The sequence below is a fragment of the Pseudophryne corroboree genome, chromosome 9, assembly GCF_028390025.1.
Source record: "Pseudophryne corroboree isolate aPseCor3 chromosome 9, aPseCor3.hap2, whole genome shotgun sequence".
NCBI classification, from domain to species: domain Eukaryota; kingdom Metazoa; phylum Chordata; class Amphibia; order Anura; family Myobatrachidae; genus Pseudophryne; species Pseudophryne corroboree.
The window spans coordinates 296,770,308-296,795,373 of NC_086452.1; the positions used below are offsets into that span (position 1 = coordinate 296,770,308).

At 45.9% G+C, this 25,066-nt stretch overlaps 1 protein-coding gene across 4 annotated transcripts in view; it reads left to right on the forward strand.

Annotated features, from left to right (window-relative positions):
* Nucleotides 1-25,066, forward strand: part of PICK1 (protein interacting with PRKCA 1) — a 272,889-nt gene that overhangs the window by 173,614 nt on the left and 74,209 nt on the right. For all 4 annotated transcript variants that reach the window (XM_063940387.1, XM_063940385.1, XM_063940388.1 and 1 more), the window contains 2 exons: nucleotides 19,328-19,394; nucleotides 19,502-19,591. In XM_063940387.1, the coding sequence (XP_063796457.1) occupies nucleotides 19,328-19,394; nucleotides 19,502-19,591 (157 nt within the window). The remainder of the gene's footprint in view (nucleotides 1-19,327; nucleotides 19,395-19,501; nucleotides 19,592-25,066) is intronic.

Here is a 25,066-nt window from a genome sequence, read left to right on the forward strand (position 1 = left end):
CATCCAAGTGTGGGCTATACACACACGGGCCAAAGTGAGGAGATTATTAACATATACTTTGAGATGTCCAGATCCAATACAAAAACACATACGCGGGTTTAGAAGAGGGATCTGAATACCCGTACTACAAATACTATTCACTACCACTTCCCAGAGTAAAGCTACCCGAGGACAAAGCCACAGAGATGCCAAAAACCAGCAGCAAAAGCAGAACATTTAGGACAGGCATCTGACGCTGATCTGGGTCCAGTAGACCCTGTGCAGAATATACAATTGGATCTGCTGGAATCTGGCATAGGCCGTAGCAGACCTCAGGGAACTAAGAATATGTTCCCAATCCTCATCCTCCAACATGCCCAAATCTACCACCCACTTTGCACGCAGTGTTCCCAAGCCATCCGAACCAGAGACGGTACAAAGTTATGGACCGGAGTTTCAGAGAGTGATGAGGCTGAACCACCCCACTGCACATTTAATGCATTGCGGAGCTGTAGATAACGGAAGAAGTAATGCCTAGGAATAGCATATGCAGAGGCTAAATAGTCAAAGGAGTGGAAAACTCCATCTTGATAGAGCTGGCCTATCGCAGAGACCCCAAAAGAGATCCATCCCGCACTACCCTTTAGGTGATGAATTCAGAAAACTCCATATAATTCCATATTGGGGAGCATGGATCAATAGTGAGTTCTTTCGCTATCTTTTCAACTGCTGTCCATACTTTCTAAGCCTGTTGTAACAAAAGGGAGACACAGGTGTTTGGAATACATGCCAAAAGAAATTGCAATGGGGAAAATTGATGACCCGCCTTATCAAGGAGAGCCACAGGTAAATTCCCACAGTCCCTAGGTGTAACCCGTTCACCTAATTGAGATAATTGCATAGCTAAATAATATAAATACATATCCGGAAGGGCCAGACTACCGTCATTCCGAGATTTACACAGTGTTTTAACAGCTCTACGTGCCTTCCTAGAACCCCATATAAAAGAAACTATATACCGGGAGATCACTAAAAATTGTGAGAGTGGAATATAAACCGGGGCATTCTGAAGTATGTACAAGAATTTTGGCTGGATAATAATTTTTATGAGATTTACACTGCCCGTGACTGATGAGGGAAGCTTCTGCCAAATATGAGTAATAGCTCTTAGATTATCAATCTGAGGTGACAAATTTTAAATTAATGAAATCAGCAGAAGAGTAAGATACTGGAATACCAAGATATTTATATTTGTGTACACCACCGTAGAGGGAAAGCAAAGGGAACACCACAGATTTATCCCATTTAATGTGCACACCAGAATTAGAGCCAAATTCCTTCACCAGGGCAAGGAGGGCCGGCAGGGAGCAAGACATATCTGATAAGTATAATATCACATCATCAGCATATAGTCCATTTTTTTTCCTCCCGCCCAGCCACCTGAAACCCCTTTTATAGCAGGTATATCTCTAATAACACATGCTAATGGCTCTATGGCAAGTGCAAACAGCAAAGGGGATAATGGGCACCCCTGTTTGCTTCCTCTGTCCAGCAGAAAAGAGTCGGTAGTGAACCCATTAACCTTAATTCTAGCTGAAGGACAGGAATACAACAATTTAACCCACGCTAGGAATCCCAAACCGTGCCAAGACCTCCCAAAGATATAGCCACTCTACAGAATCACATGGGCTGCATCTAGGGATACCACAGTCGCATCACCCATCCCCTCACCAGCCAACTGCAAATAAGTGAATAAACGCCTCAAATTAAGAGCAGTACATCTGCCTGGTATGAAACCGGTTTGGTCCGCATGCACCAACTCAAGCACTACATTATTGAGTCAGAGGTCAAGCAGCTTTGCTAGGATTTTGCTATCAGTTGGCAGAAAGGAGATACGTCGGTCCGAGTCTGGCGAGAGAGCATCCTTACCCGGCTTTGGAATCCGTACCACCAAAGCTTCCGCCATAGACTGGGGGAGAGAACCCAGCTACAACAAGGAATTAAAAATTAGTAAAAGTTTGGGGCATAGAAATCTATAGGGATCTTATATCATTCAATAGAGAGACCATCCACACCTGGGACTTTATTATTAGGGAAAGAGTTAATGCAGTGGATTCCAAATTTTTTTGAATCACGGTGCCCTAGAATATCAGAATTTTTTTCACGGCACCCCTAGGCCAAAAATTTCTTATGGAGAAATTTAGAAAGAAATATTACATTAAGTAGATCGCGTTTATATGTCATCCTTAGGGTCAGTTGTGTGGTGAGGAACAAGATTCGCTTCTGTTTGTCCACATATTTTATTACTGGAAGCCACCAGCACTGGTTTGCCTATTATATTGACCATGAATAATTTGAATTGGTCCTGGACCACCAACCCAGGGCACCCCTGCAAGTGTCCCGAGGCACCCCAGGGAGCCACGGCACACAGTTTGGGAACCTCTGAGTTAATGGCAGTTTGCACCTCGTCCAGCGTTAAACGAGCCTCCAAAGCTGATATGGAGTCAGAGCATAACACTGATAGTGTAATTTTATCTAGATCTGTACACCTACAAAATGATATTAAAAGCTAGAATCTACAGATGGTGCCACACTAATCGTGGCTCCGTTTGCGACTAGGTTGGCCCCACCGGGAACAAATGGGACGCGTGTGCATCGTTGACGCGTACGCACCCCATTCACTTTGAATATGCTCGGTGGCGGTCCGAGGCTCAGGTGCGCCTAGGGCCGCCGCTCGCCCCCTACTGTGATGCACAAGCGTGGCTCCATCTGTATATGGGGAGTACCCATACAAATATTTCTGTCCGCTCTCCTCAAAATATGCACATTGGTGGGGGACGACTCGTCCCTAGCTAAATAAGCTAAGAATTTCCCTGAACAGTCACCTTGTATGTAGAAATCATGGGCTCAGAACAACACGTGCCTTTTGGATTTATCAAGGAGTAAATCTGTCTATTGTTTATGGACTATATGCCATTCCACTCTTATCTGCTGGTGAACCAGTCTGCAAGTATATTTGTTCAAGCTCCACACTTCGTCTCTCCAACTCTGTCTCAGACTTTTTTTATTCAAAATTCAATATTGGTCAAGTCTAGAAATCATGGAGCGCCACAAGAAGGCCTTAAAAGAATCCCAAATCAACAAAGCTTCGTTATCTATTGGATTGTTAACAAAAATTTCCTCCCACAACACCAACAGGTCAGAAGCTGCACCCATCTGCGACAACCAAAAGGGTTAAACCTCCAGAAGTTCGCGCCTTTAGGGCTGTCCAGATTGAGAGACAAAAGAATTGGGAAATGATCCAAGATCCCTCGAGCCAAATATTCAATGACCGTCACAGAAGGGAGCAGCTGGCGGGAGAGAAGGGCCATATCTATGTGAGAGAAAACACCATGGGAACTAGAGAATCGGGAGTAACCACGTACAGTAGAAAAATACAAGCGCCAGACAACTGCAAGGTCTAATTCAAAGATCATACATGCAAAAGCAGTATCCCCAGTCTGCACACACTGCGGAAAGAAGGGTATTGATTCCTGCACTAGTCAAAGAATTTTTTTTATGAATATACATATAAAGAATACCACAATTTGGACGGGAACTTGGTCAGTTCCTTATTAAGTCCACTTGGCTGTGCACCCTGAGTCAGAGGTAAGTATGCAAACAAAGGGTCGGAGAGAAAGAAGACTCATTGTGTTGGCACACATTTATTAATTAGGTAAACATCCTAAAATATTTCGAGAAGATAAGACGTAACTTTTATTGTTTTCGTCATTAAAATAAATTTGTATCCACCAGACATTATACAGATTTACAATACACAGTATGCAGTAGGGTTAAAAATAATATATGTTCTGGTCCATCTTCATATGGAGCGGATTGAAGAGATGTAGGACACAATTAGTACTACACCTGTTTCATTTAGACCAGTACAGAAAAATCTGTATTAATAATACCCATTGGGTCAGTCGGCACTCGGGAGAACCTGTACACCAGTAATGAGGGTACCATACGTTCAAAAACTGCAATACATCGATATATTGGCGAGCGTGCCACTCAATCAGTTAACCATATTGATGTAATGTCCTTCAAAATTGAAGAGAATAGAAAAATAGAAACATAGAATTTGAAGGCAGATAAGAACCACTTGGCCCATCTAGTCTGCCACCTTTTTTTTTTTTTTACCATATTTTTATCTCAAACCTTATTTGATCTTTATTTCTTTGTAAGGATATACTTATGTCTATCCCATGCATGTTTAAATTGCTCTACTGTCTTAGCATCTACAACCTCTGATGGGAGTCTATTCCACTTGTCCACTACCCTTTCTGTGAAGTAATTTTTCCTCAAATTTCCCCTGAACCTACCTCCCTCCAGTCTCCGTGCATGTCCTTGTGTCCTATTGTTTCTCTTCATTTGAACAATGTTTCCCTCCTGGACTTTGTTAGAAACTTTCAAATATATCAAGAGCTTTATCATGTCCCACCTTTCCCTTCTCTGCTCCGAACTATACATATTGAGATTTTTTAGTCTTTCTGGGTATGTTTTGTGATGTAGGCCATGCACCATTTTAGTTGCCCTTCTTTGTACAGTCTCTAATGTATTAATATCCTTTTGGAGATATGACCTCCAGAATTGAACACAGTATTCTAGATGAGGCTGTACCAATGACCTATACAGTGGCATTATTACTTCTTTCTGCTATTGATTACTCTCCCAATGCTGCCAAGCATCTGACTAGCATTCCTCATTGCTTTGTTACATTTCTTACTTGCCTTTAAGTCACCTAAATAGTGACTCCTAGATCCCTTTCCTTCTCAGTAGTTTCCAGTATAGTCCCATTAATACTATATTTAGGGGTATATGCAATTGCGGTCGAATTTCCGGAAATGTCGAAAAAGGGGGCTTTTTCGCCCAAATTTTTTTTTCCGACAATGCAATACAGTACTTTTCGTAAAAAAAAACGGACTTATCAAATTCGACTGTGAAATTCGACATTTGACAAATTCGACATTTCTGCAATGGTACAAATGCGGCTTTTCGACAAAAGTATATTCAATTGAAGAATGTAAATTCGACAACAGTGCTTTTTGACAGTAAATTCGTCATTTTCAATCCGTCTCACTTTGCTGGCGGAATGTAATAAATTTTTTTAAAAACGTTGTTTTTTTGTGTGTTTTTTTTATTGCTAATAGCATATCTATTTATATTAGAAGGGATTAGGTACTTGGTTTGTCTATTTAGGAGGCACAAGTATTATTTATATATTTAAAAAAAAATATATATTTTTTATGGAATGGGTTAAAAACCCGAAAAAAAATTGCGTGGGGTCCCCCCTCCTAAGCATAACCAGCCTTGGGCTCTTTGAGCCGGTCGTGGTTGCCAAAATACGGGGGGAAAAATGACGGGATCCCCCGTATTTTAACAACCAGCACCGGGCTCTGCGCCTGGTCCTGGTGCAAAAAATACGGGGGACAAAAAGAGTAGGGGTCCCCCGTATTTTTTGTACCAGCACCGGGCTCCACTAGCTGGACAGATAATGCCACAGCCGGGGGACACTGTTAATACCGCTCCCTGCGGCCATGGCATTAAATACCCAACTAGTCACCCCTGGCCGGGGTACCCTGGAGGAATGGGGACCCCTTCAATCGAGGGGTCCCCCCCAGCCACCCAAGGGCCAGGGGTGAAGCCCGAGGCTGTCCCCCCCCCCCCCCATCCAAGGGCTGCGTAAAATGAAAGAATATTGTTTTTTGCCGAAGAACTACAAATCCCAGCAAGCCTCTCCCGCAAGCTGGTACTTGGAGAACCACAAGTACCAGCATGCGGGGGGGGGGAACGGGCCCGCTGGTACCTGTAGTAGTACTACTGCAAAAAAAATACCCAAATAAAAACAGGACACGCACACCTTGAAAGTACAACTTTATTACATACATGTCGACACACACACATACTTACCTATGTTGACACGACGTTCGGTCCACTTGTCCAAGTAGAATCCACGGCGTGCACCTGAAAATAAAATTATACTCGCCTAAATCCAGTGTCCAGTGATATTTGTAATCCACGTACTTGGCAAAATAAAAAAACGCATTTACCCGATCCACACGGACTGAAAGGGGTCCCATGTTTACACATGGGACCCCTTTCCCCGAATGCTGACACCCCCTGTGACTCCTGTCACAGAGGGTCCCTTCAGGCAATCAGGGAGCGCCACGTCCTGGCACTCTCCTGATTCCCTATGCGCGTCTGAGCTGACAGACAGCGCATCGCACAGCACCTCCATTAGTTTCAATGGTGGGAACTTTGCGGTCAGCGGTGGGGTTACCCGCGGTCAGCTGCTGACCGCAAAGTTCCCACCATTGAAGATAATGGAGGGGGCTGTGCGATGCGCGTCTGACAGCTCAGACGCGCATACAGCCAATCAGGAGAGTGCCACGACGTGGCGCTCCCTGATTGGCTGAAGGGACCTTCTGTGACAGCAGTCACGGGGGGTCTCTGCATTCGGGGAAAGGGGTCCCATGTGTAAACATGGGACCCCTTTCAGTCCGTGTGGATCGGGTATGCTTTTTTTTGTTTTGCCAAGTACGTGGATTACAAATATCACAGGACACTGGATTTAGGTGAGTATAATTTTATTTTCAGGTACCCCGGATTCGTCGACATTGGAGATGTGGCAGTCGGCGTGTCAACATAGGTAAGTATGTATGTGACGGCATGTGTGAAATAAAGTTGTATTTTCACGGTGTGCGTGTCCTGTTTTTATTTGGGTATTTTTTTTGCAGAAGAACTACAGGTACCAGCGGGCCCGTTTCCCCCCGCATGCAGGTACTTGTGGTTCTCAAAGTACCAGCTTGCGGGGGAGGCTTGCTGGGACTTGCAGTTCTTCTGCAAAAAACAATATTCTTTCATTTTTACACATGGCTATCATCCCCCCATCCGCAGCCCTTGGATGGGGGGGACAGCCTCGGGCTTCACCCCCTGGCCCTTGGGTGGCTGGGGGGGGGCCTTGATTGAAGGGGTCCCAACTCCTCCAGGGTACCCTGGCCAGGGGTGACTAGTTGGGTATTTAATGCCACGTCCGCTGGGAGCGGTATAAAAGTGTCCCCCGGCTGTGGCATTATCTGTCCAGCTAGTGGAGCCCGGTGCTGGTACAAAAAATACGGGGGACCCCTACTCTTTTTGTCCCCCGTATTTTTTGCACCAGGACCAGGCGCAGAGCCCGGTGCTGGTTGTTAAAATACGGGGGATCCCCTGTCATTTCCCCCCCCCCCCTCCCGTATTTTTGCAACCAGGACCGGCTCAAAGAGCCCGAGGCTGGTTATGCTTAGGATGGGGGACCCCACGCAATTTTTTTTCTGTTTTTTATACCGTTTTTTGTACCATCTGAAAAGTCGATTCAAAATCCGTCAATTGGTCCGTTTTTCGACAGCGGGACTGTCGAATCCGTTTTTTATTGAATATGTCGAATTCCGGCACCCGCCGGCCGGAATTCGACGGTCGAATTGTGTCGAATTTAAAAACGGGCGAAAAATTGCCGCAATTCGCCCGGAATTGCATATACCCCTTAGCCTGAGAATCTTTGAGACCCAAGTGCATGATTTTGCATTTTTTGGCATTAATCTGTAATTATATATATATTGGTAGATGCTCAATTAGCTTAGTGATATCATTCAGGTGCTCGAAAGGGAGGGGTATTTCCAAGCAAGAAAAAAAGGCATTTGTTTCCCCCAGCACCCTGAATGATAACCGTAACCAGAGATAAATTCCACATGATAATAGAATTCAGAGATCTTCGTTACACATATTTGCGCAAATGTGTGAATAAGCCCCAAAGCCGCATCAAGGCGTCTCTGTATATTTGGGGTCCCTAGCGCTATATCTAGGTGCAGGGTGTGGCACCCCAAAACACCAGCATAAGCCAGAAAGCCCATGTAGCATATACCAGTGAAAAAACTATAGTGTTAATAAATTAGTATTTAGGAAGCCGAAGCTATAGAGAAAGTGATACAAAAATGAAATGCAATTAAAATAGAGAAATAGCGTTAAAAAATTAATAAGTGAAAAGTGTTAATAGAATGTAAAGGTATGCCACACTAAGGCCATCCAGCTCAGCCAGTCCAGAGGCACCACACCTCACACCTCCATTACCCCAATCTGGGTCTAAGATTAACCAGCAGCATTAATCTGTAATTGCCACACTCTTGACCATTCCTCTAGTCTTCCTAGATCCTCAATCATGCAATGTCACCAATAAAGATATTAAAAAGCACTGGTCCAAGTACAGATCCCTGTGGTACTCCACTGGTAACATTTACCTACTGTGAATGCACTCCATTTTATACAACTCTGTTTTCTAACCTGCAACCAAAATCTTATCCATTCAACAATCTCTTAGTATCCAATCCCAAGCTTTCGAGTTTATTTAGCAGTCTGCGATGTGGAACAGTGTCATAGCCTTACTAAAGTCTAGATAAGCTATATCCACAGCTCCACCGTTACCATTACTTTAGTCACAAAGTCAAAAAAGTCTATAAGATTTGTTGGACATGATCTCCCCCCAGTGAATCCATACTGTTTGGGATCCTGTAAATTGCTGGATTTGATATAATCTACAAATTTGTCTTTTAAGAGTGTTTCCATCAATTTCCCTACTACTGAAGTACTGTAAGACTCACTGGTCTGTAGTTGTTTGCCTCTTGCTTGCTTCCACTTTTGTGCAGTGGGACTACATTCGCTCTTTTCCAGTCCTCTGGAATTACTCTTGTAGCTAATGACTGGTTGAAAAATTCTGTTAATGGTGCTACCAGCACCTCTTTAAGCTCTTTTAGTATCCTTGGATGTATCCCATCTGGCCCCATTGATATGTCCACTTTCAGCTTTGAGAGTTCTGTTAGGACCTTCTCCTCTGTAAATGTACTTCATTTTCCTGAATATCCCTGCAACTTAACATTGGCCTTCCCCTCTCTTTCAGTAATGAATACTGAGCAAAAATAATTATTAAGATGATCTGCTATTACATTGTCCCCCTCAACAAGACTCCCAGTCTCTGCCTTTAGTTTTATTATTCCACCTTTTAGTTTTCTCCTTTCACTTATATACCTAAAAAAAGTTTGCCTCCTTTACCCACTGACTGGGCCATTTTCTCCTCAGCTTTTGCCTTTGCAAATCTGATTACCTTTTTTCTTCTTTGTCTGTCTAACAAGATGTGTCTCTTTGTCTTCATTATATTGGGGGTAATTCCAAGTTGATCGCAGCAGGAATTTAGTTAGCAATTGGGCAAAACCATGTGCACTGCAGGGGAGGCAGATTTAACATGTGCAGAGAGAGTTAGATTTGGGTGGGTTATTTTATTTCTGTGCAGGGTAAATCCTGGCTGCTTTATTTTTACACTGCAAATTAGATTGCAGATTGAACACACCCCACCCAAATCTAACTCTCTCTGCACATGTTAAATCTGCCTCCCCTGCAGTGCACATGGTTTTGCCCAGTTGCTAACTAAATTCCTGCTGCGATCAACTTGAAATTACCCCCATTGTGTCTGCTTATATTTCCTAAAATACATCTTTTTTGCTTTCACAATGCTTGCTACTTTCGCAAATCACACTGGCTTCCTTTTCCTTGTGTTTTGTCTTACACTTTGATACAAAGGTCTGTGGCCTTTAATATTGCACTTTTTAATGTTTCCCACCTCTTCTGCACTGTTTCCAAGTACCTCCACTCTGCCAAAGAATCGCTTACACATTTTTACCATCCCTACAAAATCAGCCTTCCTAAAATCTAACACCTTTGTTTTTGTATGAGATGAGTCAATCTCTGTCTTTATGCTGAACCATACTGCTTGATGATCACTGGATCCCAGGTTTTCACGCACTTTTACGTCTGATATTCTGTCTCCATTTGGAAGTATTAAGTCTAATATTGTATCTTTCAGAGTGGGCTCCCTCACAAATTTGTGGAGGGATGCTCCCTGCAGTGAATTTAAAATGTCCCTACTTCTAGTGGAACTAGCAACAAACACCTCCCAGCTTACATCAGGAAGATTAAAGTCTCCCATGATTATTACCTCTTCTTTTAATGCCATTTTAGTTATGTCCTGCAATAGGTTATTGTCCACTTCCTTTTCCTGACCTGGTGGCCTGTATATCACGCCAAATGGCAATGTTTAAAAAGCTAAGAATTGCCAGTAGTAGTAAGTAGTATGAAGGAAGAAGAGTGGTGATCCTGCTTTTAGAATTATACCCGAGTCACGTATCCGTGTTTGTTCATATGTATCTACAACACTTGGTATTCCTTGGAGGTCTCCCTTCTAAGTACTAACCCAGCCCAGCAGTTTAGTTTCCAAGATCAGACGAGATCGGGCATACGCAGTAAGGTATGGTAGTAGAGAATGAATGCAGTGCTTGAAACACTAATGAGTCACCTAGTTGAAATGGAAATGGGGTTAGAGCAGAGGAGTAGGGCTCAGAGTGAGTTGCAGCCAAACTTGCGCTGCAAATGAACTTGCAGCTAATTGGATTGATGATGGGTTCAGTATGAATTACCGGCGGCCAGGATGCCGGCCATCAGTATTCCAGCAGTGGGGAGAGCGCTAGAAAGCCCCATGCAGGCTCGCTGCACTCTCCACGCTGCAGAGACACCCACAGAGGAAGAATAGCCTGTGGTGGTAGGATTTCACCGCTAGTCGGGATTCCGGCGTCTGCATTGTGACCGCCGCGATCCCTTATGAGTTTATACAGGGTACACAATCTGGTCTATTTTTTAAATGAGTACCAATAAAGGTTATGTTTTAATTTGTAGGTTGAGTGCCCCAAAAGAGAGAGTACGGTTTATTTCCTCCCCTCTTATTACCATAATATAATTCTCATGGGCGCACCACCACCCTTGCTATACCTCATCTCTGCCAGTGGTGTGATTAGTAAATCACATGGACAGACCTACAACCATTTTATACCAGTGTGAGTACCAGTTCTTAGAAAATCTCTTTTTTTTCCTTTCTTTGAATACACATCAGTTTAGAAGCACTGTTGCGAGTTTTGATGGCTCTTTTTTAAAAATGAATTTACTAAGCTGTCCTCTGAGGGACAGAGGGGTCTATTTACTAAGCCTTCGATGGAGATAAAGTGTACGGAGATAAAGTACCAGCCAGTCAGCTCCTGTCATTTTTCAAACCCAGCCTGTGACATGCCAGGACCTAATTGGCTGGTACGCTATCTCCATCCAAGGAGTAGAACTCTATTTTCTAAAGGGACATGTACTAAGTAGTGATAAAAGTGGAGAAGTGAGCCAGTGGAGAAGTTGCCCATAGCAACCAATCAGCTGCTCTGTATACTGTTATAGTATGCAAATGATAAGTTACATCAATGCTGATTGGTTGCCATGGACAACTTCTCCTCTGGCTCACTCATCCACTTTTATCACTGCTTAGTACGTTTCCCTATTAGATGGAGATAAAGTGGACGTAGATAAAGCACCAGCCAATCAGCTCTTAACTGCCAAGTTACAGGCTGGGTTTGAAAAATGACAGTAGCTGGTTGGCTGGTACTTTATCTCCATCCACTTTACCCCCATCCAAGGCTTAGTAAACAGACCTCTTAATCCTCTCTTGAAAGGATGGATATTTGTCACACAAGCAAAAATATTTAAAAATTTTTTTTACTGCTAATACCAATGTAATCATTATGCTTCTTATAGTGCTATTGTGTATTATTTATTTACAGTTACTTATATAGTGCAGCATATTCCATTGTGCGTTACAATTAGAACAACACCAGTAATAGAACAATACTGGGTAAAAACAGATAGACATAAAGATAGGAAGGCCCTGCTCGCAAGCTTACTATCTATAGGTGTAAAACAGGTTATTGTAGATATGGGTGGCATTATTAATATGCAAATAATTATTATAATAGGATTTTAATTACCTACCGGTAAATCCTTTTCTTGTTGTCCGTAGAGGATGCTGGGTCCACAGTACCATGGGGTATAGACCGGTCCACTAGGAGCCATTGGCACTTTAAGAGTTTGAGAGTGTGGGCTGGCTCCTCCCTCTATGCCCCTCCTACCAGACTCAGTCTAGAAACTGTGCCCGAGGAGACGGACGACTTTGAGAGAAGGATTATACACTGATAGTGGCGAGATTCACACCAGCTCACACACAAGGCAAACCAAGCGAACTAGCTTGAAACATCAGCAACGGCTGAACAAGATTACTTACCAAGAAACAAAACAGTACTTAACCAAGAACTAAGCAGTACTGAACTAAGTAACCACTGCAGGATCACAATGCGCCCAGCATCCTCTACGGACTACGAGAAAAAGATTTACCGGTAGGTAATTAAAATCCTATTTTCTCTTACGTCCTAGAGGATGCTGGGGTCCACATTAGTACCATGGGGATGTACCAAAGCTCCCAGAACGGGAGGGAGAGCGCGGAGGCTCCTGCAGAACTGATTGACCAAACTTCAGGTCCTCAGAGGCCAAAACATCGAACTTGTATAACTTTGCAAACGTGTTCGACCCAGACCAAGTAGCCGCTTGGCAAAGCTGTAAAGCCGAGACACCCCGCGCAGCCGCCCAGGAAGACCCCACCTTACGAGTAGAGTGGGCCTTAACAGATGTAGGACACTGCAATCCTGCCGTAGAATACGCATGCTGGATAGTGAACCTGATCTAGTGAGAGAGAGTCTGCTTAAAAGCAGGACACCCAAGTTTCTTGGGATCATATAGGATGATCAGAGAGTCCGATTTTCTGTGACGAGCAGTCCTCTTCACATAGATTTTCAGAGCTCTTACAACATACAAGGACTTTGATGAAATTGAGGAGTCAGTAGCCACTGGCACCACAATAGGTTGGTTAATATGATATGCCGACACAACCTTTGGAAGGAACTGCTGACATGTCCGGAGCTCAGCTTCTTTTTTCATGGAAGATCAAGTAGGGGCTCTTACAAGATAAAACTCCCAACTCCGACACACGGAAGCTAAGGCCAACAAAGTGACCGCCTTACACGTGAGAAACTTGACCTCAACCTCCGGAAAAATGGTTCAAACCAATCCGATTGGAGAAACTGCAACACCACGTTAAGATCCCAGGGCGCCGTAGGCGGCACAAAGAGAGGCTGGATGTGCAGAACCCCTTTCAGTAAAGTCTGAACCTCAGGAAAGGAAGCCAACTGTTTCTGGAAGAAAATGGATAGGGCCGAAATCTGGACCTTTATGGATCCCAACCTCAGGTCCATATCCACACCTGCTTGCAGGAAGAGGAGAAACCGTTCCAGTTGAAACTCCACCGTAGGAAACTTCTTGGACTCACACCAAGATACATATCTTTTCCAAAAACGATGGTAATGTTTAGACGTTACTCCTTTCCTAGCCTGTATCAGGGTAGGAATAACCTTGTTCGGAATGCCCCTCCGAGCTAATATCTGGCGTTCAACCTCCATGCCGTCAAACGTAGCCGCGGTAAGTCTTGATAGGCGAACGGCCCCTGCTGCAGCAGGTCCTCCCGAAGAGGAAGAGGCCTCAGCTCTTCTAGCAGTAGATCCAGAAGATCCGCGTACCAAGCCCTTCTGGACCAGTCCGGAGCAATGAGGATTGCCTGAACTCTTGTTCTCCTTATGAGTTTTAGAACTCTTGGAATGAGTGGAAGTGGAGGAAACAAGTACACCAACCGAAACACCCACGGAATCACTAGGGCATCCACCGCCACGGCTTGCGGGTCCCTCGACCTGGAACAATGCCGCCGAAGCTTCTTGTTATGACGAGAGGCCATCATGTCTATTTGAGGTACACCCCAAAGATCTGTTACCTCCCAACTCTCCTGGATGGAGATCGTTTCTGCTGAGGAAGTCTGCTTCCCAGTTGTCTACTCCCGGAATGAAGATTGCCGACAGCGCCAACGCGTGTTTTTCTGCCCAGAGGATGATTCTTGTTACCTCTGACATTGCAGCTCTGCTCTTCATTCTGCCCTGTCGGTTTATGTAAGCTACTGTCGTTACATTGTCCGACTGCACTTGAATGGCCCGATCTCGCAGAAGATGGGCTGCTTGGAGAAGACCATTGTAGTTCCAGAATGTTTATTGGTAGGCCGGCTTCCAGACTTGACCACCGTCTTTGGAAGGTCTCCCCTTGATTGACTGCACCCCAGCCCCGGAGACTTGCATCCATGGTTAGAAGAATCCAGTCCTGAATCCCGAACCTGTGGCCTCCAGAAGGTGAGGTAATTGTAGCCACCAGAGGAGTGAATTCCTGGCCTTTGGCGACAGACGTGTTCTCTGGTGCATGTGTAGATGAGATCCCGACCACTTGTCCAGGAGATCCAGTTGGAAGGGCTGAGCATGAAACCTCCTGTACTGCAGAGCCTTGTAAGAGGCCACCTTCTTCCCCAGAAGGCGAATGCACTGATGAACCGACACCCGGTTTGGCTTCAGGACGTCCCGGACCATTGTTTGTATCACCAACGCTTTCTCCTCCGGAAGAAACACCCTCTGCACTTCCGTGTCTAGGATCATTCCCAGAAAGGACAACCTCCTGGTCGGCTCCAAATGTGATTTTGAAAGATTCAGGATCCAACCGTGTTCCCTGAGTAGATGGGTCGTGAGAACAATGGACTGTAACAGCTTCTCCTTGGACGATGCTTTTATCAGCAGATCGTCCAGATGTGGAATTATGTTCACCCCAGTCTGCGGAGGAGAACCATCATCTCCGCCATCACCTTGGTGAATACCCTCGGTGCTGTGGAGAGGCCGAATGGCAGGGCTTGGAACTGAAAATTACTGTCTAACAGCGCGAATCGGAGAAAAGCTTGATGAGGCAGCCAAATTGGAATGTGGAGGTACGCATCCTTGATATCCAGGGATACCAGGAATTCCCTCTCTTCCAGCCCTGATATCACCACCCTCAAAGACTCCATTTTGAACTTGAACTCCCTCAGAAAGGGGTTTAGCGATTTTAAGTTCAAAATGGGCCTGACCGAACCATCTGGTTTCAGTACCACGAAAAGATTTGAATAATAACCTTTGTTTTGCAAATGGGGTGGAACTGGTACAATGACCTGTGACTCCACCAACTTCTTCTGTAGGATAGCCCTGTCCGCCAGCAATGCTGGCAAGCCTGATTTGAAGAATTGGTGAGGAGGGAGATCTTGAAACTCCAGTTTGTACCCCTTGGTCACAATATCTTGCACCAAGGGATCCAGGCCGTCGACAGCCAGATGTGACTGAAATGTTTGAGTCTCGCCCCCACCTCCAGGCCGTGCGGTCCACCGTCATGCTGAGGACTTTGGCGTACCTGAAGCAGGGAACCCACAGCAGCAGGTTTCTTGGATTTTGTCCGACCTCCTCTAAAGAAGGTGTTGGACGGCTTGGTCTTTCTTGGTTTAGCAGCCCGAAAATGACTGTGAGGCAGCTGAAGAAAAAGGTTTCTTCGTAGCAGGTGTGTCACAACTGAGGGCTGATATTGGTCTGGGACAGCCTCAGTTGTATGGGCTGGTGTAAAGGTGAATCTGGGTGGCAGAATAGGACTCCTAGTCATAGATGACTTCTACCACCAATGCCCGAAGATGTGACCACGACAACAAAGATAAAATTAATGTTTGTTTATTGAACACCGTTCTGGTGGTACACCAGCAGTTGCACAGTTTATGATATGAGAAATTATTAAAAACAGTACACAGTTCCACAAGAAATAGCAGTTGTAGTATTCCCTTAAGTGTCCTATCCGCACAAGGCTAGCTTGGGAGATTAGGAGATGGAAAGTCCTTTTACCAACACCTAGGTGCTGTAGAGTAGATAGAAGCTGGAACTGGTCAGTAGATGTAGTACAGAGGCTGAACGTACTGCAGAATGAGTGATACTTGTATTCTGCCGGATGGAACGGATAATGAAGAACTGTGAATGAAGTACGGATGAACCAGTGTTAGCGGAGTTGAATGATACTGGTGATGCTAGAGATCGATGAATTGGAAAAAACAGATGACTTGAATACTGTAGATAGCAAGAACACCGATGGCGGAGCACCGATGACAATAGGTGGCTGAACACCACTGGAAGCCCAATGCTGGAAGCTGGTGTTTTTGGAGCACTGCCAATAGCAAAAGGCAATGAGGATACTATGGAGTCAGGCAGGCACCGCAGGGTGGTGATTGGTGCAGGTCTCTGCAGAACTGGAGACTCAGGAGCTGGAATACCTGGAACACAGTTAATAATCACAGAAAGCAGAGACAGGATACACTGGTAATGACAACCAAAGCACTGACAACTTCCTGGACTAGGGGGGTAATTCTGAGTTGATCGCAGCAGGAACTTTGTTAGCAGTTAGGCAAAACCATGTGCACAGCAGGGGAGGCAGATATAACATGTGCAGAGAGAGTTAGATTTGGGTGTGGTGTGTTCAATCTGCAATCTGAGTTGCAGTGTAAAAATAAAGCAGCCAGTATTTACCCTGCACAGAAACAAAATAACCCACCCAAATCTAACTCTCTCTGCACATGTTAGATCTGCCTCCCCTGCAGTGCACATGGTTTTGCCCAACTGCTAACAAAGATCCTGCTGCGATCAACTCAGAATTACCCCCTAGGATCAGTCCCTTTATATCCTCAGCAGTGCAGGGATTGGATCAGCAATCAGGCAGAGCTCAGCGAAACTGTAGATTGGTGGAAATAGCATCATGTTATCAGAACCAACATGGCTGCGCCCATACTGGTTCTTGGATTGAAACCTGGTTTGTAATTCCATGTGGAGCTTTCACAGTAATGGCGGCAGCGGCCGCAAGACACAGCGAATGCCAAACTGCACAGCAACCACCCAGAGCCGGCGGCGGAAGCTACAGACCTGTAGTGCTTTACTGTAGTAATCGCGGCAGAGGCTGTAGCTGACAGGAGACACCACACAGATCCGACCACGCGCTGAGGGCGCAGCAATGGCGGCGGAGGCCACAACTGACAGTAGACGCTATGCAGAGCCGTCCAAGTGCTGAGAGTGCAGTAATGGCGACGGAGGCCGCAATGAGCTAGAAACGCCATTCCATTTAAGAGTTCCTTGTGACAGCACCTGCAGACTGGCAGAGAGGAGATATAAAGTAAGTACATTTAGCAACGTGATTGAGTCCCCCGGCCCTGGAACGCTGAGCCAGCCTCAGGAGACACCTGAAAGTTAAAAAATGATGTCCAGTAGTCCGGATCGTGACAAGGTGCAGCTGAGGGAAGAAAAGGTGACTTACCCGCTGTAGCCGTGAAAATCGACGCATACAACGCTTCCCCAAAGAGAGCCTGACCTGTGTAGGGTAGGGTCTCCACACCTCTCCTGGATTCTGCATCGGCAGACCACTGGCGCAGCCAAAGTCCTCTACGAGCTGAGACAGACATGGAAGATATCCCTGCAACCATGGAACCCAGGTCTTTCATGGATTCCACCATAAATCCTGCAGAATCCTGACTGTTCCGTAAAAACAATTCAAGGTCACTTTTATCCATTGTATCCAAATCCTCAAGTAACGTGCCTGACCACTTTACTATAGCTTTGGAAATCCATGCACAGGCAATAGTAGGACGTAGTATCGCCCCTGAAGCCGTGTATATGGATTTGAGCGTAGTGTCAATTTTGCGATCAGCCAGTTCTTTTAACGCGGTACATCCTGGAACAGGTAAAACCACCTTTTTTTTTGAGAGTCTGGATACAGACGCGTCAGCTATGGGTGGGGTTTCCCATTTTTTCTATCCTCCTTAGTGAAAGGGAAAGCAACCAGAACCTTTCTAGGGATCTGAAATTTTTTCTCCGGGTTTTCCCAGGCTTTTTCAAATATAGCATTTAATTCCTTAGACGCAGGGAAGGTTACAGAGGCTTTCTTATTGTCAGTGAAGTAAGCCTCCTCAACCTGCTCAGGTGTTGTATCAGCAATATTCAACACATCTCTAATGGCCTCAATCATCAACTGCACCCCTTTTGCAAGAGATGCCGCCCCCCGCAGCACATCCCCATCACTGTCTGCCTTGTCAGAATCGGTATCCGTGTCATCTTGCATAATCTGGGCAAGAGCACGTTTGTGGGAACGTACAGTAGGGGGGCCCTGAGGTAACAGAACCGGACCAAACTGCCATAGAGTTCTGTAAAATCTGAGTTGCAGACTCATTCTGTGCAACCCTAGTAGAAATCTGAGAAATCATAGTTTTAATAGAGGTTAACCACTCGGGCTCCCTTGCTGGGACCTGCGCTAACACAGTGCAATCCTGATTACATGGAATGGGATCATCCTGAGAGGTCATATCCTCTGCAGCATATGACACAGAGTCTCTGGGCATAGCGTAATGGAGACCACAGACACTATACACACACACACGGTAGGGCAGACAGAGTTTCCCCCCTAACAATGGCAAGAGAGACAAAGAGATTGGAGCCAACCCACACACAGCGCTAATAGATAGGGAGACCCCTAACCAGCGCTTACCATGTACCTTAATAGGTAGCACAGTACAGATATACAGACTCCCCCCCCCCTTCTACAACCCCCTGGTACCGTAAAATATAGCTGGAGTTGATTTGGAGGGACAGCTCTCACTGACAGCGCTTCTGCAGGCAGGAAAATGGCACTGAACGCTGCTGGGTCCGCTCTGAGGAGAAGCTCCGCCCCCTGATCATACTGGCCTGAGGAAAAGTGCTGGCAGCGATCCTGGGACCGACAGGCTTGGTGGTCAGTGTAGGGTGTAGGCGCCGGCTCAGGGCGCCCCTCACAGCGCCGCACTATGTACCGCTGAGCCCCAGAGTGCAGTTAGTACTGCGCTTCATACCCTGTTTCCGCCATCTTCACACCGGCTCCCCGCTTGCCAGGGGGGGCGGTGACTAACTCGCCCCTGTCATCTGGCTCTGTAAGGGGGTGGCGGCATGCTGCTGGGGTGAGCGATCCACTATGTTTCCACTAGTTTTGTTATGTTTCTTATGTTTTTGGCGATTGTCTTCAGGTTTCTTACTGTCCTGCCCACGAATTGGAGACTACATGGGCATTGTATAAGTCATGTTTTTTTCTCTCTTATTCTCTATTTCTGTTCTTTGCTTTTGGAGGTAAATTCCATTATAGGTTTTGTACGTTTTGTCTTTGAGGAGTTACAGTAGTAGCATCCAGGGTTCTATTTGTGAAACCATGTGCTTGATGCTCTTTTTTTTTTTTCTTAAATCATATTATGCTCAACAGTTCATTATTTTGTGGTGTTGGAAAAATACAATATAAATAAATTAGTGACTACTAATGTATATTCTCTTAAGATTTTTGTCAATTGTCAATCTATTTTATTTGCACATTAGAAGGAAATCTTCAAATATTCTATGTGTAAGTTAACTATGTTAAATATCATTCTGACTAGGAAGAAGTGACTATTCATTACAACAAGCTACAAGCTGATCCTAAGCAGGGGAAGACTCTAGATATTGGTAAGAATTTTTTTCTAACAACACTTTCATCTATAAATAACCATGTATGTACTTTGTTATATGGTGGTCCATGTGTTTTCATCTTTTACCTTTGTGCTTTTGTGCAGTGCTGAAGAAAGTGAAGCATCGTCTAGTGGAGAACATGAGTTCCGGCACTGCGGATGCTCTTGGTTTAAGCCGTGCCATCCTGTGCAATGGTAACACTTTCTTTTACTTTATCTGCTAAATGTGAAAGATACTGTACTTGCAAACTGCTATTAAATTACTGGACGAGAGATGTAGCCATACTGTAGTTATAGAATACTCAGCCCCTGATTCAGAGTTGCATCCTGCTGCGACAACTTTAGGGTCTTTTGCCGTAGTCACGTCTGTGACAATATGATAGCATCATCCCTTCCCCTGGTGTACTGTACAAACGTGTCTTGGTGTGAATGGACTGGGATGTTTGATTTGAGCGTAATACCTGTTGGTGCGTCTTCAGACTGAATTGGTCGTACCATTGAAAATTTGCACTAACCGTGTAGCAGGTGTAGATTTTTTTTTATCTGCGTATTCATTGAAATGTCCACAACACTCCCATAAATCCAATCATCTCTGTGCATGTGAATAGCCACCTTCCTGGAACACCCAGTGCATATCTGACACTGTGCATCTCAATTGCAACTGTGGCTCTGTTGCTGCACACAGTGAAACGCATGCAACCTAGACGTTTCTAGGGTTATTCCCACATGAGCAGTAGCAAAGAATTGCTGCACTCCATGAACATCAGCATTGTGCAGTATGCGACTCAGAATGAGACCCTTAATTTAGTAATCTGGTGCCTGATACTGTCCCTATACCACAATTACAGATTAGGGAGTAAAATAATAGCATATAGGGGTATATTTACTAAAGTGTGGGTTTTTAGAGGTGGAGATGTTGCCCAGAAGGGAGACGCCACTTTAGGTAATGTTATCACAGGACCTAAAGGAGTTTGGAATCTGATATTGTAGCAGTGTGATGGTGTCCCCCGGGGAAGTTAGCTATATTGATGTCATAGTAAAATAATGTTTTCCTTTGGAGATATAAGCAGCTGAATTCAAAATTACATTTTACACAACAGATTTCTCTAGCATCCATAAGGGATATTGGGGAATTAGTATGATGGGGTATAGATGGGGTCCAAAGGAGCTGGTGCACTTCTTCAACTGGGTCTGCTGGCTCCTCCCCTCTATGCCCCCTCCCACAGGCAGTTTAGAAAAAAGTGCCCTCAGGAGAGTCCCCTCTATGCCCCCTCCCACAGGCAGTTTAGAAAAAAGTGCCCTCAGGAGAGGTTGCACACTCTGGAGCTCCAGAGAGTTTTCTTCAGTTTATTTTAAAACTTTATTATTTGCGGTATACTGTTTGGGCAACAACATACCTGCACTTCGGGAGTTAGGGGGGGGGGGGGGTTACCGGTCTCTTCAGGCGTCAGAGCCGCTTCCCTGCTGCAGGACCACCACCCTGAGAGGTTGTTGTACAGCGGGGCACTGCACTTTAGCTGTCACAATCGCAGCAGTAGGGTGGTTAGTACAAACCGAGGGCCCCACTAGTGGGGTCCCTCGGGTTCTTGGTGTGGCGAAAACGCAGGGGCGACATACGGAACCCTCCCTGGGTACATCCGCTATAGCCCCCTGCGTACACTGACCAACGGTAGTGAAAACAGGTATCTTTACTTCGTTTTACACTCTGTGGGAGACATTGCCAGTATAAAAATCGACATAGCTTCGGTGCTATTACAGGGGGCGGAGCTTCCTTCAGAGCGGGACCAGCGGCGTTTTGGCACCTTCCTCTGCTTACAGCTGCAGCAGCAGGCACACACAGCTCCTCCAGACATTTGGGATATGCAGGAAAACTGGTACAGGGGTGTAGCAAAGGGGTAGAGCCGCTATTGTACACAATCTGTGTCCTGAAAAGGACAAAAACTCCAGTGTTACACCGTGATAAAACAGTTTGCAGTCTCACTGGGGCTGCTTAGCTTGGGTGTGCTGTTCCTTCCTGTGTGTCTCTCACATACAGTAAAGACAGGCTTGCTATTGTATTACTTGTCTGTGTGTATGTGTATATAAGTGTTGTCTACTGTAAACCTGGTAAAACGTCAATTATGCAGTGCATGTCACACCAGATTCTCTCCTTCTACATCTGGTTCAATATCATGTGAACAATGCAGCCAGTTCTCACAACTGGCTGGGGGGAGGGTCAAGAGCCTTCCTGGCTAGGTACCATAATATCCATGATGTAAGATATGTCATCTCAGCTCACTGCTAATACTCAAAAGACTCAACAACTGCAGCAGGCTGTTGCAGACCTAGCTGCAAGGGCATATGTTTAACAGCCCCCCCTCTCTAGATTAGGGCCACTAAAACGTGGGTAACCTGCTTTACTCTCAGAATCTGATGAGATACAGGAGGAGGGGGAGGACTTGGATCCTGTTACTGTGGATTCCCCTTCTGCACTGGGTATTGATTCCCTCATTCTTGCTATACGGGATGTGTTAAAACACCCTCTAGAGGACGCTGCAGCACGGCAGTCGTTTTTCTTAACACAGAAGAAACTTAGTGTCACTTTCCCTGATTCTGCAGAACTGGATGACCTGTTTAAGTTTGCCTTCAAAAATCCAGGTAAGAAATACCAAGTGACAAAATTATTTTTGCACACTTTCCCATTTGCTCCTGAAGGCAGGAAAATCTGGGAAGAACCCCCAGCCGTAGACATAGCAGTCTCTCGCCTATAAAAAAAGGTGGGCTCCTTTACCATAACGGACCCTGGGGATAGGAAAATAGAGACTACACTGAAGTCTATTTACACGGCGGCTGGCATATCACAATGACCGGTCATAGCGGGTTGCTGGATGATGCATGCCATTCATACGTGGGCTATTCAAATTCAAGAGGGCCTCTCGGGGGATATGTCCCTGGTCACTACGGTAGCTCTGCAAGCGTCCTGTGTGGCTCTCTCAAGGAGATAGGCAATAATAATGCTAGGACCACTGCTATGGCAATGTCGGCGCGCAGAGCTTTGTGGTTGCATCAGTGGATAGGGGACGCAGAGTACAAGCGCAGTGTAGAGTCTCTTCTTTTTTCAGGGGATTGGCTCTTCGGGGTTGAACCCCTACCTAAAGGTTTTCAAGTTCAAGATGGAATCCTTGGGAGCAATGATTGCGGGCTTGGAAGAACGGGAGTTCATGGTTTCACTGGATATAAAGGTCGCCTATCTACATATCCCGATTTGGCCACCTCGCCAGGCTTACCTGTGGTTTGCCCTGCTGAACGATCACTAACAGTTCCAGGTGCTACCTTTCGGCCTGTCCACATCTCCAAGGGTATTCATGAAGGTGATGGCAGAGATGATGTTCCAACTCCGGGTCCAGGGGGTCAATATTGTCCGTTATCTGGACGATCTCTTGATAATAGCAAGATCCAGGGAGCTTTTATTGCTCCATATAGACCACACTATCCAACTTCTGTCACACCATGGGTGGATCCTCAATTTACAGAAGTCACACCTGGAACCAACTCAGTGGCTCCTTTTCCTGGGAATGTTGCTGGATACTGTGGCCCAGAAAGTGTTCCTCCCAGAGGACAAAGCGAGAACACTCCAGAAGATGGTTTGAATGATTCTACGGCCTACTCGAATATCCATCCATCTTTGCACAAGACTGTTGGGGAAAATGGTAGCCTCATACGAGGCGATCCAGTATGGGAGGTTCCATGCCAGAACATTTGGATCTCCTGAGCAACTGGTCCGAATCGCATCTTCAGATGCACTGGATAAGACGGCTGTCACCTCAGGCCAGGATTTCCCCGTGTGGTGGCTGCAGTCCTCAAACCTACTGGAAGGTCGAAGTTTCAGGATTGGATCCTTTTCACGACAGATGCGAGTCTGAGAGGATGGGGAAATGTTACCCAGGGGGCTCAGTTCCAAGGCTGGTGGTCAGCCCATGAAGCCCTACTTCCGATCAACATTCTGGAACTTTGGGCGATCTACAATACTCTGCTTCAGGCTTCTCCTCTACTCGGGGATCACACAACCCAAGTTCAGTTGGACAACGCCACGGTGGTGGCGTACATAAATCGACAAGGAGGGACAAAAAGCAGGGCCTGCATGCGAGAGGTGTCAAAGATACTCCTCTGGTCAGAAAGAAATGCAAGAGCAATGTCCGCAATCTTCATACCGGGAGTGGACAACTGGAAAGCGGACTTCCTGAGTCGTCAACGATCTGCACCCGGGAGAGTGTGGGCTCCACCATCAAGTGTTTCAGCAGATCATCGACCGGTGGGGCTGCCCACAAATAGACATGATGGCTTCTCGACTCAACAAGAAGCTTCGCTGGTATTACTCATGAACAAGGGACCCTCAGACGAGGGCAGTAGATGCACTGACGTCGCCTTGGCTGTACCGGCTGGTCTACATGTTTCCTCCAATTCCATTAATCCCAAGGGCACTAAAGCGAATCAGGAATCAAAGAGTTCAGGCAACTCTGATTGCCCCGGATTGGCCTCGGAGGGCGTGGTACGCGGATCTTCTGGACATGTCTGTCGAAGACCCTTGGCCTCTGCCGATGAGAAGAGATCTTCTTCAACAAGGGCCGTTCGTCTACCTGGACTTACGGCGAATTTGTTTGACGGCATGGAGGTTGAGCGGAACATTCTAGCTCACAAAGGCCTTTCCAAAAAGGTTATCACTACCATGGTTCAGGCCAGGAAGCCTGTGACGTCAAAACACTATCATCATATCTGGAGAAGATATGTCTCGGTGCGAGGAATGCACATATCCGCCAGGAGAGTTCCACTTGGGACGTTTCCTCCGTTTCCTGCAGGCTGGTGTGGATAAGGGCTGAAGTCTGGGTTCCATTAAGGTCCAGATTTCTGCTCTCTCAATTTTCCAGAAGAAATTGGCAGTGTTGCCAGAAGCTCAGACCTTCTTGCAAGAGGTACTCCACATACAACTTCCTTTTGTGCCGCCCACGGCACCCTGGTATTTGAATGTAGTGTTGGAATTTCTACAGTCCTCCTAGTTTGAACCTTTGATGATGGTAGACGACAAGTACCTCACGTGGATGACTGTGATGTTACTGGCCCTGGCTTCTGCTAGGTGTGTCTCAGAATTGGGGGCCTTATCGTGTAAAAGTCCCTACTTGGTCTTTTACGAGGACAGAGCTGAGCTCAGGAATAGGCAGCAGTTCCTGCCGAAGGTCGTCTCTATGTTCCACTTAAATCAACCTATTGTGGTTCCGTCAGGTTCTGGCACTTCTGCTCCTCCGGAGGCATTGGATGCTGTGTGAGCCTTCAAGATCTATATCAAGAGAACAGCTCAGATCAGAAAGACGGATTCCTTGTTTGTGCTCTATGATGCGCAGAAAAAGGGTTACCCTGCTTCTAACCAGTCCATTGCTCGTTGGCTTAGGCTTACTATCCAACAGGCCTATATGTCGGCAGCTTTACCTGTTCCACAGTCTCTGAAGGCCCACTTTACGAGATCAATGGGGTCTTCCTGGGAGGCTGCTTGTGGAGTCTCGGATTTGCAACTATGTCGAGCTGCTACCTGGTTGGGGAAGAATGCCTTTGTGAAGTTCTTCTACAGGTTTGATACCCTGGCCAAAGAGGATACCCATTTTGTGCAGGCGGTGCTGCAGCAGTCTCCGCACATTCCCG